This window comes from Pseudopodoces humilis, chromosome 31 (assembly GCF_049639895.1).
Source record: "Pseudopodoces humilis isolate 2021_Gansu_Grassland_sample_001 chromosome 31, ASM4963989v1, whole genome shotgun sequence".
Taxonomy (NCBI): Eukaryota; Metazoa; Chordata; class Aves; order Passeriformes; family Paridae; genus Pseudopodoces; species Pseudopodoces humilis.
The window spans coordinates 272,959-287,810 of record NC_142230.1 but is presented as its reverse complement, the minus strand read 5'-3'; the positions used below and the strand labels follow the sequence as shown (position 1 = coordinate 287,810).

Below are 14,852 nucleotides of genomic sequence, written 5' to 3'. Positions count from 1 at the left end.
GCTGGCCCTGGGGGACACGGGGACAGCCCTGGGGACACTCCTGCGCTGGCCCTGGGGTGTCACGGGGACAGTCCCGGCCCTTTGGGGACAGCGGTGACACCCGCGTGTCCCCCCGGCCGCCATCGCGCCCCGCCCAGAACTACAGCTCCCGGCATGCTCCGCGCGGCGCCTCGCCTACACCGAGCGCGCTGATTGGCTGCGGCGTCTCGACCAATAGGCGGGCGCGTTGTTGGGCGGTTTTCGGTGGAGCGGGCCGGTGCTGAGGGAAGGAGCCAAGATGGTTCTGGAGAGCACCATGGTGTGGTGAGAGCGGCGGCCGCGGGCCCGGAGCACCCCCGGCCGCTCCCCGGAATCCTCACGGCAACCCCCGGTCACCCCCGGCCACCCTCGGTCACCCCCGGCCCGGCCCGGCCCGGCCGCGGCTTCCCCTGAGTCATGGCGGGGGGGCGGAGCGGGCCGGGCCTGAGGGGGCGCGGGGGGCTGAGGGGACAGGAGGGGACAGAGAGGGGCTGAGGGGACAGAGAGGTGACAGAGAGGACACAGAGGGGACAGAGAGGGGCTGAGGGGACAGGAGGGGACAGAGAGGACACAGAGGGGACAGAGAGGGGCTGAGGGGACAGAGGGGCTGAGGGGACAGAGAGGGACATGAGGGGACAGAGGGACATGAGGGGACACAGAGGGACATGAGGGGACACAGAGGGACATGAGGGGACACAGAGGGGCTGAGGGGACAGAGAGGGACATGAGGGGACAGAGGGACATGAGGGGACACAGAGGGACATGAGGGGACACAGAGGGACATGAGGGGACACAGAGGGGCTGAGGGGACAGAGAGGGACATGAGAGGAGAGAGGGACATGAGGGGACAAAGGGACATGAGGGGACAGACCATCTCAGAAAAAGGGATTTTATGGAGCCATTCCCAAAAAAAAGGGATTTTATTGATCTAACCCTTCCCCATTCCCAAAAAAAGGGATTTTATGGATCCAAACCTCCCCTTTTTCCAAGAAAAGGGGATCTTATGGATCTAACCTTTCCTCATTCCCAAAAAAAGGGGGGATTTCATGGAACCATTCCCAAAAAAAGGGGGGATTTTACAAAACCATTCCCAAAAAAAGGGGGGATTTTACAAAACCATTCCCAAAAAAAGGGGGGATTTCATGGAACCATTCCCAAAAAAAGGGGGGATTTTACAAAACCATTCCCAAAAAAAGGGGGGATTTTACAAAACCATTCCCAAAAAAAGGGGGGATTTTATGGAACCATTCCCAAAAAAAGGGGGGATTTTACAAAACCATTCCCAAAAAAAGGGGGGATTTTACAAAACCATTCCCAAAAAAAGGGGGGATTTTATGGAACCATTCCCAAAAAAAGGGGGGATTTTACAAAACCATTCCCAAAAAAAGGGGGGATTTTACAAAACCATTCCCAAAAAAAGGGGGGATTTTACAAAACCATTCCCAAAAAGTGGGATTTCATGGATCCAAACCCCCAATTCCCAAGCAGAACACCCCTCATTCCCCCCTCCCCGAGCGGCCCAAAGCGCGGAATTCCCCTCAGCATTCCCTGTTTTTACGATTCCCGGGAATCGCAGCGTGGATAACAGCGAGTACATGCGGAACGGGGACTTCCTGCCCACGCGGCTGCAGGCGCAGCAGGACGCCGTCAACATCGTGTGCCACTCCAAAACACGCAGCAACCCCGAGAACAACGTGGGGCTCATCACCCTCGCCAAGTAAGGGATCCGCGGGAAGCACGGAGCCGCGGGAAAGGGTGGGAAAAAGTGGGAATGGAGGTGGGAAAAATTGGGAGTGAGGAGGTGGGAATTCACCCTCGCCAAGTAAGGGATCAGCGGGAAGCACGGAGCCGCGGGAAAGGGTGGGAAAAAGTGGGAATGGGGGTGGGAAAAATTGGGAATGGGGGTGGGAAAAATTGGGAATGGGGGTGGGAAAAAGTGGGAATGGGGGTGGGAAGAACTGGGAGTGAGGAGGTGGGAAATTGGGGAAAGGAGGTGGGAATTTGGGGAGAAGGAGGTGGGAAAAAGTGGGAATGGAGGTGGGAAAAACTGGGAATGAGGAGTTGGGAATTCAGGGAGAAGGAGGTGGGAAAAACTGGGAATGAGGGTGGGAAAAACTGGGAATGAGGAGGTGGGAAAAAGTGGGAATGGAGGTGGGAAAAACTGGGAGTGAGGAGGTGGGAATTCACCCTCGCCAAGTAAGGGATCAACGGGAATCACGGAGCCGCGGGGAAGGGTGGGAAAAAGTGGGAATGGAGGTGGGAAAAATTGGGAATGGGGGTGGGAAAAAGTGGGAATGGGGGTGGGAAGAACTGGGAGTGAGGAGGTGGGAAATTGGGGAAAGGAGGTGGGAATTTGGGGAGAAGGAGGTGGGAAAAAGTGGGAATGGAGGTGGGAAAAACTGGGAGTGGGGGTGGGAAAAACTGGGAGTGAGGAGTTGGGAATTCAGGGAGAAGGAGGTGGGAAAAACTGGGAATGAGGAGGTGGGAAAAAGTGGGAATGGAGGTGGGAAAAACTGGGAGTGAGGAGGTGGGAATTCACCCTCGCCAAGTAAGGGATCAGTGGGAAGCACGGAGCCGTGGGAAAGGGTGGGAAAAAGTGGGAATGGGGGTGGGAAAAATTGGGAATGGGGGTGGGAAAAATTGGGAATGGGGGTGGGAAGAACTGGGAGTGAGGAGGTGGGAAATTGGGGAAAGGAGGTGGGAATTTGGGGAGAAGGAGGTGGGAAAAAGTGGGAGTGGGGGTGGGAAAAACTGGGAGTGAGGAGTTGGGAATTCACCCTCGCCAAGTAAGGGATCAGCGGGAAGCACGGAGCCGTGGGAAAGGGTGGGAAAAAGTGGGAATGGGGGTGGGAAAAATTGGGAATGGGGGTGGGAAAAACTGGGAATGGGGGTGGGAAAAATTGGGAATGGGGGTGGGAAAAACTGGGAATGAGGAGGTGGGAATTTGGGAAGAAGGAGGTGGGAAAAACCTGGGAATGAGGAGTTGGGAATTCAGGGAATGGAGGTGGGAAAAACTGGGAATGAGGAGTTGGGAATTGAGAGAAAGAAGCTGGGAATGTGGAGGTGGGAATTCAGGGAATGGAGGTGGGAAAAACTGGGAATGAGGAGTTGGGAATTGAGGGAAAGGGAGCTGGGAATTTGGAGCTGGAGTTGGAGTGGGCTGGAATGGGAGGGATTTGGTGATCGTTGGAGGTGGGGAGAGCTGGGAATTCAGGGAGTTCCCTCCCAGATTCCCAAAGAAATCCCCAGGAATTTCTCCCTAACTTAATCCCAGGGGTGGAATTCCTCCCAAATTCTCCAGGATTTGCTCCCAAACTCCTCAGGAATTGCTCCCAGGATGGGAATCCCCCCCCCAGATTCCCAAAGAACCCCCCAGGAATGACCCCCGGGCCGGGAACGGCTCCAGAATCCCGGGAATTTCCTCTTTCCCGGCAGTAACTGCGAGGTGCTGACCACGCTGACGCCGGACACCGGGCGCATCCTGTCCAAGCTGCACTCGGTGCAGCCCAAGGGAAAAATCACCTTCGGCACCGGGATCCGCGTGGCACACGTGAGTTCCCGGGAATTCCCGCCCTTCCCGGGAATTCCCGCCATTCCCGAGCTTTTCCCTCCGGGTCGGGGCGGGAAATCGGCTTTGCCGGGAGTTTTTTTGGGGTGGAAACGGTGGGGGAGGTTTGGAAGGTCGGTGTGGATGTGGGGGATTGCAGCTGGAATGTGTTGGGATTCCAGGAATTCCAGCTGGAAATCCTGGATAAATCCCAGGAAATCCCATTGAAATGATGCATAAATCCCAGGAAATCCAACTGAAATCCATGGGAATCCCACATAAATCCCAGGAATTCAAACTGAAATCCATGGAAATCCAACTGAAATCCATGGGAATCCCACATAAATCCCAGGAATTCCAACTGAAATCCATGGAAATTTCAGATAAATCCCAGGAATTCCAACTGAAATCCATGGAAATCCAACTGAAATCCATGGGAATTTCAGATAAAACCCAGGAATTCCAACTGAAATCCTGCATAAATCCATGGAATTCCAACTGAAATCCATGGAAATCCCACATAAATCCATGGAAATCCAACTGAAATCCATGGGAATTCCACATAAATCCACGGAAATCCAACTGAAATCCTGCATAAATCCATGGAAATCCAACTGAAATCCATGGAAATCCCACATAAATCCATGGAAATCCAACTGAAATCCATGGAAATCCCACATAAATCCCAGGAATTCCAACTGAAATCCATGGAAATCCCACATAAATCCATGGAAATCCAACTGAAATCCTACATAAATCCATGGAAATCCAACTGAAATCCATGGGAATTCCACATAAATCCCAGGAATTCCAGCTGAAATCCCGCATAAATCCATGGAAATCCAACTGAAATCCTGCATAAATCCATGGAATTCCAATAGAAACCTATGGAAATTCACCCTAAATCCATGGAAATTTGGTGTAAATTTAATGCAAACCCATGGAAAATTCTTCATCATCCATGGAAATTCCACAGAAATCTAGGCCAAATCCCCCACAAATCCATGGAAATGTCAGATAAATCCATGGAAATTCCACAGAACCCCCCCCAAGTGCCCCCACGGAGCCGATCCCGGGATCTGGGGGGGTTTCCTGCCCGGAATTCCCGGGAAAAGCCCTGACTGCTGGGATTTGGTGCAGCTGGCGCTGAAGCACCGGCAGGGCAAGAACCACAAGATGAGAATCATCGCCTTCGTGGGCAGCCCCGTCCTCGACAGCGACAAGGACGTGAGCGCGGGATCGGGATAACGGCGGGATCGGGATAACGGCGGGATCACGGCGGGATCGGGATAACGGCGGGATCACGGCGGGATCGGGATAACAGCGGGATCGGGATAACGGCGGGATCACGGCGGGATCACGGGATAACAGCGGGATCACGGGATAACAGCGGGATCACGGGATAACAGCGGGATCGGGATAACGGCGGGATCACGGCGGGATCGGGATAACAGCGGGATCGGGATAACGGCGGGATCACGGCGGGATCACGGGATAACAGCGGGATCACGGGATAACGGCGGGATCGGGATCACAGCGGGATCGGGATAACGGCGGGATCGGGATAACGGCAGGATCGGGATCACGGCGGGATCGGGATAACGGCGGGATCACGGCGGGATCACGGGATAACGGCGGGATCGGGATAACAGCGGGATAACAGCGGGATCACGGGATAACGGCGGGATCGGGATAACGGCGGGATCACGGCGGGATCACGGGATAACAGCGGGATCACGGGATAACAGCGGGATCACGGGATAACAGCGGGATCACGGGATAACAGCGGGATCACGGGATAACAGCGGGATCACGGGATAACAGCGGGATCACGGGATAACGGCGGGATCGGGATAACGGCGGGATAACAGCGGGATCGGGATAACAGCGGGAATGGGATAACGGCGGGATAACGGCGGGATCGGGATAACGGCGGGATCGGGATAACGGCGGGATAATGGCGGGATCGGGATAACAGCGGGAATGGGATAACGGCGGGATAACGGCGGGATCGGGATAACGGCGGGATAACGGCGGGATCGGGATAACGGCGAGATCACGGCGGGATCGGGATAACAGCGGGATCGGGATAACAACGGGATCGGGATAACAATGGGACTGGGATAACAGCGGGATCAGGATAACAGGATCGGAATAGCAGCGGGATCGGGATAACAACGGGATGGGGATAACAGGACAGGGATCACGGGACTGGGATAATGGGACTGGGATAACGGGACAGGGATAACAGCGGGATCGGGACTGGGATAACGGGATCAGGACTGGGATAACGGGATCAGGACTGGGATAACGGGACAGGGATAACAGCGGGATCAGGACTGGGATAACGGGATCAGGACTGGGATAACGGGACAGGGATAACAGCGGGATCAGGACTGGGATAACGGGATCAGGACTGGGATAACGGGATCAGGATAACGGGACTGGGATAACGGGATCAGGACTGGGATAACGGGATCAGGACTGGGATAACGGGATCAGGATAACGGGACTGGGATAACGGGATCAGGACTGGGATAACGGGATCAGGACTGGGATAACGGGATCAGGACTGGGATAACGGGATCGGGATAACGGGACTGGGATAACGGGATCAGGACTGGGATAACGGGATCGGGATAACGGGACTGGGATAACGGGATCAGGACTGGGATAACGGGATCGGGATAACGGGACTGGGATAACGGGATCAGGACTGGGATAACGGGATCGGGATAACGGGACTGGGATAACAGCAGGATCAGGACTGGGATAACAGCGGGATCAGGACTGGGATAACGGGATCAGGACTGGGATAACGGGATTGGGTCCGGGATAATGGGATCAGGTCTGGGATTGGCTCTGGGGAATGTGGGATCAGCTCTGGGATCAGCCTGGGATCCGCCCCAGGACTGGCTGGGTCACAGCTGGGGATCCCTGGGCCGGATCCCTGGGCCGGATCCCTCGGAGCTGGGGCAGCCAATTCAGGATCAAATCCTGACCTGCTGATCCCAGGGAATTCCTGGATCCCGAATTCCTGTGGGATCCCGCTGATCCCCGGGAATTCCCGGTTTTCCAGCTGGTGAAGTTGGCCAAGCGCCTGAAGAAGGAGAAGGTCAACGTGGACATCATCAACTTTGGGGAGGAGGTGAGAATCCCGGGAATTCCCACATTCCAGGGGGGAATTCCGGGGCTGGAAAATCCCGGCCAGATTTTTGGGATTGGGGTTGGGCCTGGGTGATTTTGAGGCTTTTTCCAAGGTTGTAATTCCAGGGAAAATCCCAATTCCCAACCTCTCCCTGCATCCCAAACCTTTCCCTTTCTCCATTCCCTGCTGGGAATTCCCTGAGCCGCTCCCAGTTGGATTTGCTGTTCCCGGATCCCTTTCCCAACGCTGCAATTCCCAAAAAATCCAAAACCCTTTCCCAAACCTCTCCGTGATGCTCCCTCGGCCTCTCCCAACATTCCCAAATCCCGTTTTTCCCTCTCCCAACATTCCCAAATCCCGTTTTTCTGTCTCCCAACATTCCCAAATCCCGTTTTTTCCCTCTCCCAACATTCCCAAATCCCGTTTTTTTCCTCTCCCAACATTCCCAAATCCCGTTTTTCCCCAGGAAGCCAACACGGAGAAGCTGACGGCGTTCATCACGGCTCTCCCAACATTCCCAAATCCCGTTTTTCTGTCTCCCAACATTCCCAAATCCCGTTTTTTTCCTCTCCCAACATTCCCAAATCCCGTTTTTCCTCTCCCAACATTCCCAAATCCCGTTTTTCCCTCTCCCAACATTCCCAAATCCCGTTTTTTCCCTCTCCCAACATTCCCAAATCCCGTTTTTTCCCTCTCCCAACATTCCCAAATCCCGTTTTTTCCCTCTCCCAACATTCCCAAATCCCGTTTTTCCCCAGGAAGCCAACACGGAGAAGCTGACGGCGTTCATCACGGCTCTCAACGGCAAGGACGGCAGCGGCTCCCACCTGGTGACGGTGCCGCCGGGGCCCAGCCTGGCCGACGCCCTCATCAGCTCCCCGGTGCTGGCCGGCGAGGGCGGCGCCGTGCTCGGCCTCGGAGCCTCCGACTTCGAGTTCGGCGTCGATCCCAGCGCCGATCCCGAGCTCGCGCTGGTACGGAGCCCGGGGTTGCCGGGGATTCGCCAGGGATCGGGAATTGCGGTTGGGAATTGGAGGAAATGCCAGATTTGGTTCCTTTGTCGCTGACCCCGCGTTCCCCGGGGATCGGGAATTGCAGTTGGGAATTTCAGTTGGGAATTGGAGGAAATCCCAGATTTGGTTCCTCCATCGCTGACCCCACATTTCCCAGGGATCGGGAATTTCAGTTGGGAATTTCAGTTGGGAATTGGACCCTGAGGAAATCCCAGATTTGGTTCCTCCATCACCCCTCGTTCCCCAGGGATCGGGAATTTCAGTTGGGAATTTCAGTTGGGAATTGGACCTTGGGACCCCGAGGAAATCCCAGATTTGGTTCCTCCGTCACTGACCCCTCGTTCCCAGGGATTGGGAATTTCAGTTGGGAATTGCAGTTGGGAATTGGAGGAAATCCCAGATTCGGTTCCTCCGTCACCGACCCCGCGTTCCCCAGGGATTGGGGAGTTGCCAGCGTCGGGATCCCGTCGATCCCAAGCCCCTCCTGGGAGCTGATTCCCGGCTTTTCCCGGGGTTTTCCAGGCGCTCCGGGTGTCCATGGAGGAGCAGCGGCAGCGGCAGGAGGAGGAGGCGCGCAGGGCGGCCGCGGCCTCGGCGGCAGAGGCCGGGATCGGAGCCACCGGAGGGGACGGTGAGGGAACGGCGGGATTGGGAATGGTGGGATTGGGAATGGTGGGATTTATTGGATTGGGAATGGGATTGAGGGGTTGGGAATGGGATTTATTGGATTGGGAATCGGATTGAGGGGGTTGGGAATGGGATTTATTGGATTGGGAATGGGATTGAGGGGTTGGGAATGGGATTTAGGGTTTGGGAATGGGATTGAGGGGATGGGAATGGGATTTAGGGTTTGGGAATGGGATTGAGGGGAGGGGAATGGGATTTATTGGATGGGGAATGGGATTGAGGGGGTTGGGAATGGGATTTATTGGATTGGGAATGGGATTGAGGGGTTGGGAATGGGATTGAGGGGTTGGGAATGGGATTGAGGGGTTGGGAATGGGATTGAGGGGTTGGGAATGGGATTGAGGGGGTTGGGAGTGGGATTGATGGGATGGGAATGGGATTTATTGGATGGGGAATGGGATTGAGGGGATTTGGAATGGGATTGGGAACGAGGAGAACTGAAAACCAGGATGGGCTTGGAGAGAAATCCTTCCCTGGGAGGGTGGGGCTGCCCATTCCCCAAATCCCATTCCCATTCCCTGGATCCCATTCCCCATTCCCATTCCCCGAATCCCATTCCCCAAATCCCATTCCCATTCCCTGGATCCCATTCCCCAAATCCCATTCCCCGGATCCCGTTCCCATTCCCCATTCCCATTCCCCATTCCCATTCCCCAAATCCCATTCCCTGGATCCCATTCCCCAAATCCCATTCCCATTCCCTGGATCCCATTCCCCAAATCCCATTCCCATTCCCTGGATCCCATTCCCCATTCCCATTCCCCGAATCCCATTCCCCAAATCCCATTCCCTGACTCCCATTCCCCCGATCCCATTCCCCGGATCCCGTTCCCCGGATCCCGTTCCCATTCCCCGGATCCCGTTCCCATTCCCTGGATCCCATTCCCCGGATCCCGTTCCCATTCCCCGGATCCCGTTCCCCAGATCCCATTCCCCGGATCCCGTTCCCCGGATCCCGTTCCCCGGATCCCGTTCCCATTCCCCGGATCCCGTTCCCATTCCCTGGATCCCGTTCCCCGGATCCCATTCCCCGGATCCTGTTCCCATTCCCCGGATCCCGTTCCCATTCCCCGGATCCCATTCCCCGGATCCCGTTCCCATTCCCTGGATCCCATTCCCCGGATCCCATTCCCCGGATCCCGTTCCCATTCCCCGGATCCCATTCCCCGTTCCCCGGATCCCGTTCCCCGGATCCCGTTCCCATTCCCCGGATCCCATTCCCCGTTCCCCGGATCCCATTCCCCGGATCCCGTTCCCGTTCCCCGGATCCCGTTCCCATTCCCTGGATCCCATTCCCCGGATCCCGTTCCCATTCCCCGGATCCCATTCCCCGGATCCCGTTCCCATTCCCCGGATCCCATTCCCCGTTCCCCGGATCCCGTTCCCCGGATCCCATTCCCCGGATCCCATTCCCTGACTCCCGTTCCCCGGCTCCCGTTCCCGGGCAGAGTCGGACGAGGCTCTGCTCAAGATGACCATGGGGCCGCCGGAGTTTGGCCGCGCGGGGCTGCCGGACCTGAGCTCCATGAGCGAGGAGGAGCAGATCGCCTACGCCATGCAGATGTCCCTGCAGGGCGCCGGTGCGTGCCGGGAAAAACGCGGGAAAACAGCGGGAAAAACGCGGGAGAACAGTGGGAAAACCGTGGGAAAACAGTGGGAAAAACGCGGGAAAACAGCAGGAGAACAGCGGGAAAACAGCGGGAAAAACGCGGGAGAACAGTGGGAAAACCGTGGGAAAACAGTGGGAAAAACGCGGGAAAACAGCAGGAAAACCGCGGGAGAACAGCGGGAAAACCGCGGGAAAACAGTGGGAAAAACATGGGAAAACCACAGGAAAACTGTGGGAAAAACATGGGAAAACTGTGGGAAAACCATGGGAAAATCGTGGGGAAAGCCACGGGAAAACCCCCGGGAAAACCACGGGAAAATTGCGGGAAAACTGTGGGAAAATCGTGGGGAAAACCCCGGGAAAACCTCTGGGAAAATCGTGGGGAAAACCTTGGGAAAACCACGGGAGAACCACGGGAAAACTGGGAAAACCGTGGGAAAATCGTGAGGAAAACCCTGGGAAAACCCCGGGAAAACCCCAGGAAAACCTCCGGGAAAACCTCCGGGAAAACCTCCGGGAAAACCCTGGGAAAACCTCCGGGAAAACCGCGGGAAAACCCCCGGGAAAATTGTGGGGAAAACCCCTGGGAAAAAACTGGGAAAACCATGGGGAAAACCATGGGAAAACCACAGGAAAAACACGGGAAAACCGCGGGAATCGCGGCCTGGCTGCTCCCAGGGGGATTTTCCATGGATTTCTGGGGTGGGGTTGGGGGAGTTTTCCCAAGTGGAGGTGAAGAAAATCCTTGGGAAAACCCCGGGAAAACCTCGGGAAACCCTCGGGAAAGCCTCTGGAATGGCTGCCTGGCTGCTCCCGGGGTTTTTCCATGGATTTCTGGGATTGCAGAGTTTGCCCAGGCTGAGGCGGCCGAGGTGGACAGCGGAGCCGCCATGGACACGTCCGAGCCCGCCAAGGTCAGGGAATTCCCGCAATTCCCAGCTCATTCCGGCACGTCCCAACATTCCCGGCATTCCCGTCAATCCCATCCCGTCATTCCCATCGTTCCCATCGTTCCCATTGTGTCATTCCCATAAATCCCATCCCGTCATTCCCATCGTTCCCATCAATCCCATCCCACCATTCCCATCATTCCCATTAATCCCATCAATCCCATCCCATCCCATCATTCCCATTAATCCCATCAATCCCATCCCATCCCATCATTCCCATTAATCCCATCAATCCCATCCCACCATTCCCACCATTCCCATCATTCCCATCATTCCCATCATTCCCATCCCATCCCATCAATCCCATTAATCCCATCATTCCCATTAATCCAATCAATCCCGTCATTCTTATCCCATCGTTCCCATCCCGTCATTCCCGTCATTCCCATTGTTCCTGTCAATCCCATCATTCCCATCATTCCCATCAATCCCATCCCATCATTCCCATCATTCCCATCAATCCCATCCCATCATTCCCATCATTCCCATCAATCCCATCCCATCATTCCCATCATTCCCATCAATCCCATCCCATCATTCCCATCATTCCCGTCCCATCATTCCCATCATTCCCGTCCCATCATTCCTATCATTCCCATCATTCCCATCTCTTCAATCCCATAAATCCCATGCCTTCCCATCATTCCCATCAATCCCATCCCATCATTCCCATCATTCCCATCAATCCCATCCCATCATTCCCATCATTCCCATCAATCCCATCCCATCATTCCCGTCATTCCCATCATTCCCATCAATCCCATCCCATCATTCCCATCATTCCCATCAATCCCATCCCATCATTCCCGTCATTCCCATCAATCCCATCCCATCATTCCCGTCATTCCCATCAATCCCATCCCATCATTCCTATCAATCCCATCAATCCCATCCCATCATTCCCGTCATTCCCATCAATCCCATCCCATCATTCCTATCAATCCCATCAATCCCATCCCATCATTCCCGTCATTCCCATCAATCCCATCCCATCATTCCCATCATTCCCATCAATCCCATCCCATCATTCCCATCATTCCCATCAATCCCATCCCATCATTCCCGTCATTCCCATCAATCCCATCCCATCATTCCCATCAATCCCATCCCATCATTCCCATCATTCCCGTCCCATCATTCCTATCATTCCCATCATTCCCATCTCTTCAATCCCATAAATCCCATGCCTTCCCATCATTCCCATCAATCCCATCCCATCATTCCCGTCACTCCCATCAATCCCATCCCATCATTCCCATCATTCCCATCAATCCCATCCCATCATTCCCGTCATTCCCATCATTCCCATCATTCCCGTCCCATCAATCCCACCATTCCCATCGTTCCTATCAATCCCATCAATCCCATCCCATCATTCCCGTCATTCCCATCAATCCCATCCCATCATTCCCATCATTCCCATCAATCCCATCCCATCATTCCCATCATTCCCATCAATCCCATCCCATCATTCCCATCAATCCCATCCCATCATTCCCATCATTCCCGTCCCATCATTCCTATCATTCCCGTCATTCCCATCTCTTCAATCCCATAAATCCCATGCCATCCCATCATTCCCATCAATCCCATCCCATCCCATCATTCCCATCATTCCCATCAATCCCATCATTCCCATCCCATTCCCACCATTCCCGGGACGGGATCGAGCTCCTCCTCCAGCCCCTTCCATCCCAAACCCCTCCCGGATTCCCTGTTCTGGCTCCTGTGGGATTTTTGGGATCCCAAATCCCCGGGAATGATCCCAAATCCCCGGGAATGATCCCAAATCCCTGGGAACGACACAAAAATCCCAAGGAATGATCCCAAATCCCTGGGAACAATCCCAAATCCCCGGGAATGACCCTGAATCCCTTGGATGATCCCAAATCCCCCAGGAACGATCCCAAATCCCCGGGAATGATCCAGAATCCCCCGGGAACGATCCCAAATCCCCAGGAATGATCTGGAATCCCGAGGAACGATCCCAAATCCCCGGGAATGATCCAGAATCCCCCAGGAACGACCCCAATTCCCCGGGAACGATCCCAAATCCCCAGGAATGATCTGGAATCCCGAGGGACGATCCCAAATCCCCTGGGATGATCCCAAATCCCCCGGGAACAATCCCAAATCCCGAGGAACGACCCCAAATCCCGAGGAACGATCCCAAATCCCCCGGGATGATCCCAAATCCCCCGGGATGATCCCAAATCCCTGGGAACGACCCCAAATCCCCCGGGATGATCCCAAATCCCCCGGGAACAATCCCAAATCCCTGGGAACGACCCCAAATCCCGAGGAACGACCCCAAATCCCGAGGAACGATCCCAAATCCCCCGGGAACGATCCCAAATCCCGAGGAACGACCCCAAATCCCCCGGGAACGATCCCAAATCCCCCAGGAACGACCCCAAATCCCGAGGAACGATCCCAAATCCCCCGGGATGATCCCAAATCCCAAGGAATGATCCCAAATCCCTGGGAACAACCCCAAATCCCAAGGAACGATCCCAAATCCCCCGGGATGATCCCAAATCCCCCAGGAACGATCCCAATTCTCCGGGATGATCCCAATTCCCTGGGAACGACCCCAAATCCCCCGGGATGATCCCAAATCCCCCAGGAACGATCCCAATTCTCCGGGATGATCCCAATTCCCTGGGAACGACCCCAAATCCCAAGGAACGATCCCAAATTCCCGGGAACGACCCCAAATCCCGAGGAACGACCCCAAATCCCCCGGGAACGACCCCAAATCCCCCGGGATGATCCCAAATCCCCCAGGAACGATCCCAGATCCCGAGGAACGATCCCAATTCCCTGGGAACGACCCCAAATCCCGAGGAACGACCCCAAATCCCCCGGGAACGACCCCAAATCCCCCGGGAATGACCCCAAATCCCAAGGAACGATCCAAATCCCCCGGGATGATCCCAATTCCCTGGGAACGACCCCAAATCCCGAGGAACGACCCCAAATTCCCCGGGCTGATCCCAAATCCCCCGGGAACGACCCCAAATCCCGAGGAACGATCCGGAATTCCCGGGAACGATCCGGAATTCCCGGTCTTTCCCGTTTTTTCCCCCCGCAGGAGGAGGACGACTACGACGTGATGCAGGACCCGGAATTCCTGCAGAGCGTCCTGGAAAACCTTCCCGGCGTGGATCCCAACAACGAGGCCATCCGCAACGCCATGGGATCCCTGGCTTCCCAGGCCGCCCGGGAAAACCGGGAAAGCAACCGGGAAAACCGGGAAAACCGGAAGGAGGAGGAGAAGAAATGAATCCCAAAAATTCCCGGGGAAAAAAAAAAAAAGGAATTAAAAGGAAATTTTTTTCCCCTTGGGAATTGCAGAAATAAAAGGATTAAAAGGAGTTTTTTTGGGGTTGGGAGGAGCCGTTTGGGAAGGGGAGGGATTTTTTTGGGAATGACACGCGGGAATTCCTTGGGAATCGCGGGAATGTTACAAGGAATTCCTTGGGAATTGCGGAAATAAATGGATTAAAAGGAGTTTTTTTGGGAGTTGAAGGAGTTTCTCGGGAATGGCGAGAAGAACCGAAAGGAATTCCTGGGAATGGCGGGAATTTGTTGGGAATTACACACGGAATTTCTTGGGAATGGTGGGAATAACGCAAGGAATTTCGTGGGAATAAATGGATTAAAAGGAATTTTTGGCGGGAATTGAAGGAGTTTCTTGGGACCGGTCGGGATAATTGAAGGGAATTCCTGGGAATGGCGGGGGATTCTTGGGAATAACCCACGGAATTTCTTGGGAATTGTGGGAAGGGAAGGAATTTCCGGCCCGGGCCCAGCGGGAGCGGAATTCCCGCAGCAGCTCCCGGCATCCCCCGCGCGCTGTTTGCCGGGCGGGGCTTGG

At 55.1% G+C, this 14,852-nt stretch overlaps 1 protein-coding gene across 1 annotated transcript; it reads left to right on the top strand.

Annotated features, from left to right (window-relative positions):
* Positions 1–219: 219 nt before the first annotated feature.
* On the top strand, positions 220–14,485 carry PSMD4 (proteasome 26S subunit ubiquitin receptor, non-ATPase 4). Its single transcript, XM_005534392.3, has 10 exons — positions 220–303; positions 1,595–1,735; positions 3,454–3,568; positions 4,706–4,792; positions 6,645–6,713; positions 7,472–7,687; positions 8,249–8,357; positions 9,862–9,993; positions 10,869–10,936; positions 14,067–14,485. The coding sequence occupies exons 1-10, from the start codon at positions 278–280 to the stop codon at positions 14,256–14,258; spliced, it is 1,155 nt and encodes a 384-aa protein (XP_005534449.1). The 5' UTR covers positions 220–277; the 3' UTR covers positions 14,259–14,485.
* Positions 14,486–14,852: the final 367 nt, after the last annotated feature.

Bases quoted from the DNA above. Each gene is read 5' to 3' on its own strand.
- PSMD4 (XM_005534392.3), top strand. From the start codon at position 278: ATGGTTCTGGAGAGCACCATGGTGTG. The intron at 3,569-4,705 runs GTGAGTTCCCGG...GATTTGGTGCAG, and splicing joins CCGGGATCCGCGTGGCACAC to CTGGCGCTGAAGCACCGGCA. The intron at 8,358-9,861 runs GTGAGGGAACGG...GTTCCCGGGCAG, and splicing joins CGGAGCCACCGGAGGGGACG to AGTCGGACGAGGCTCTGCTC.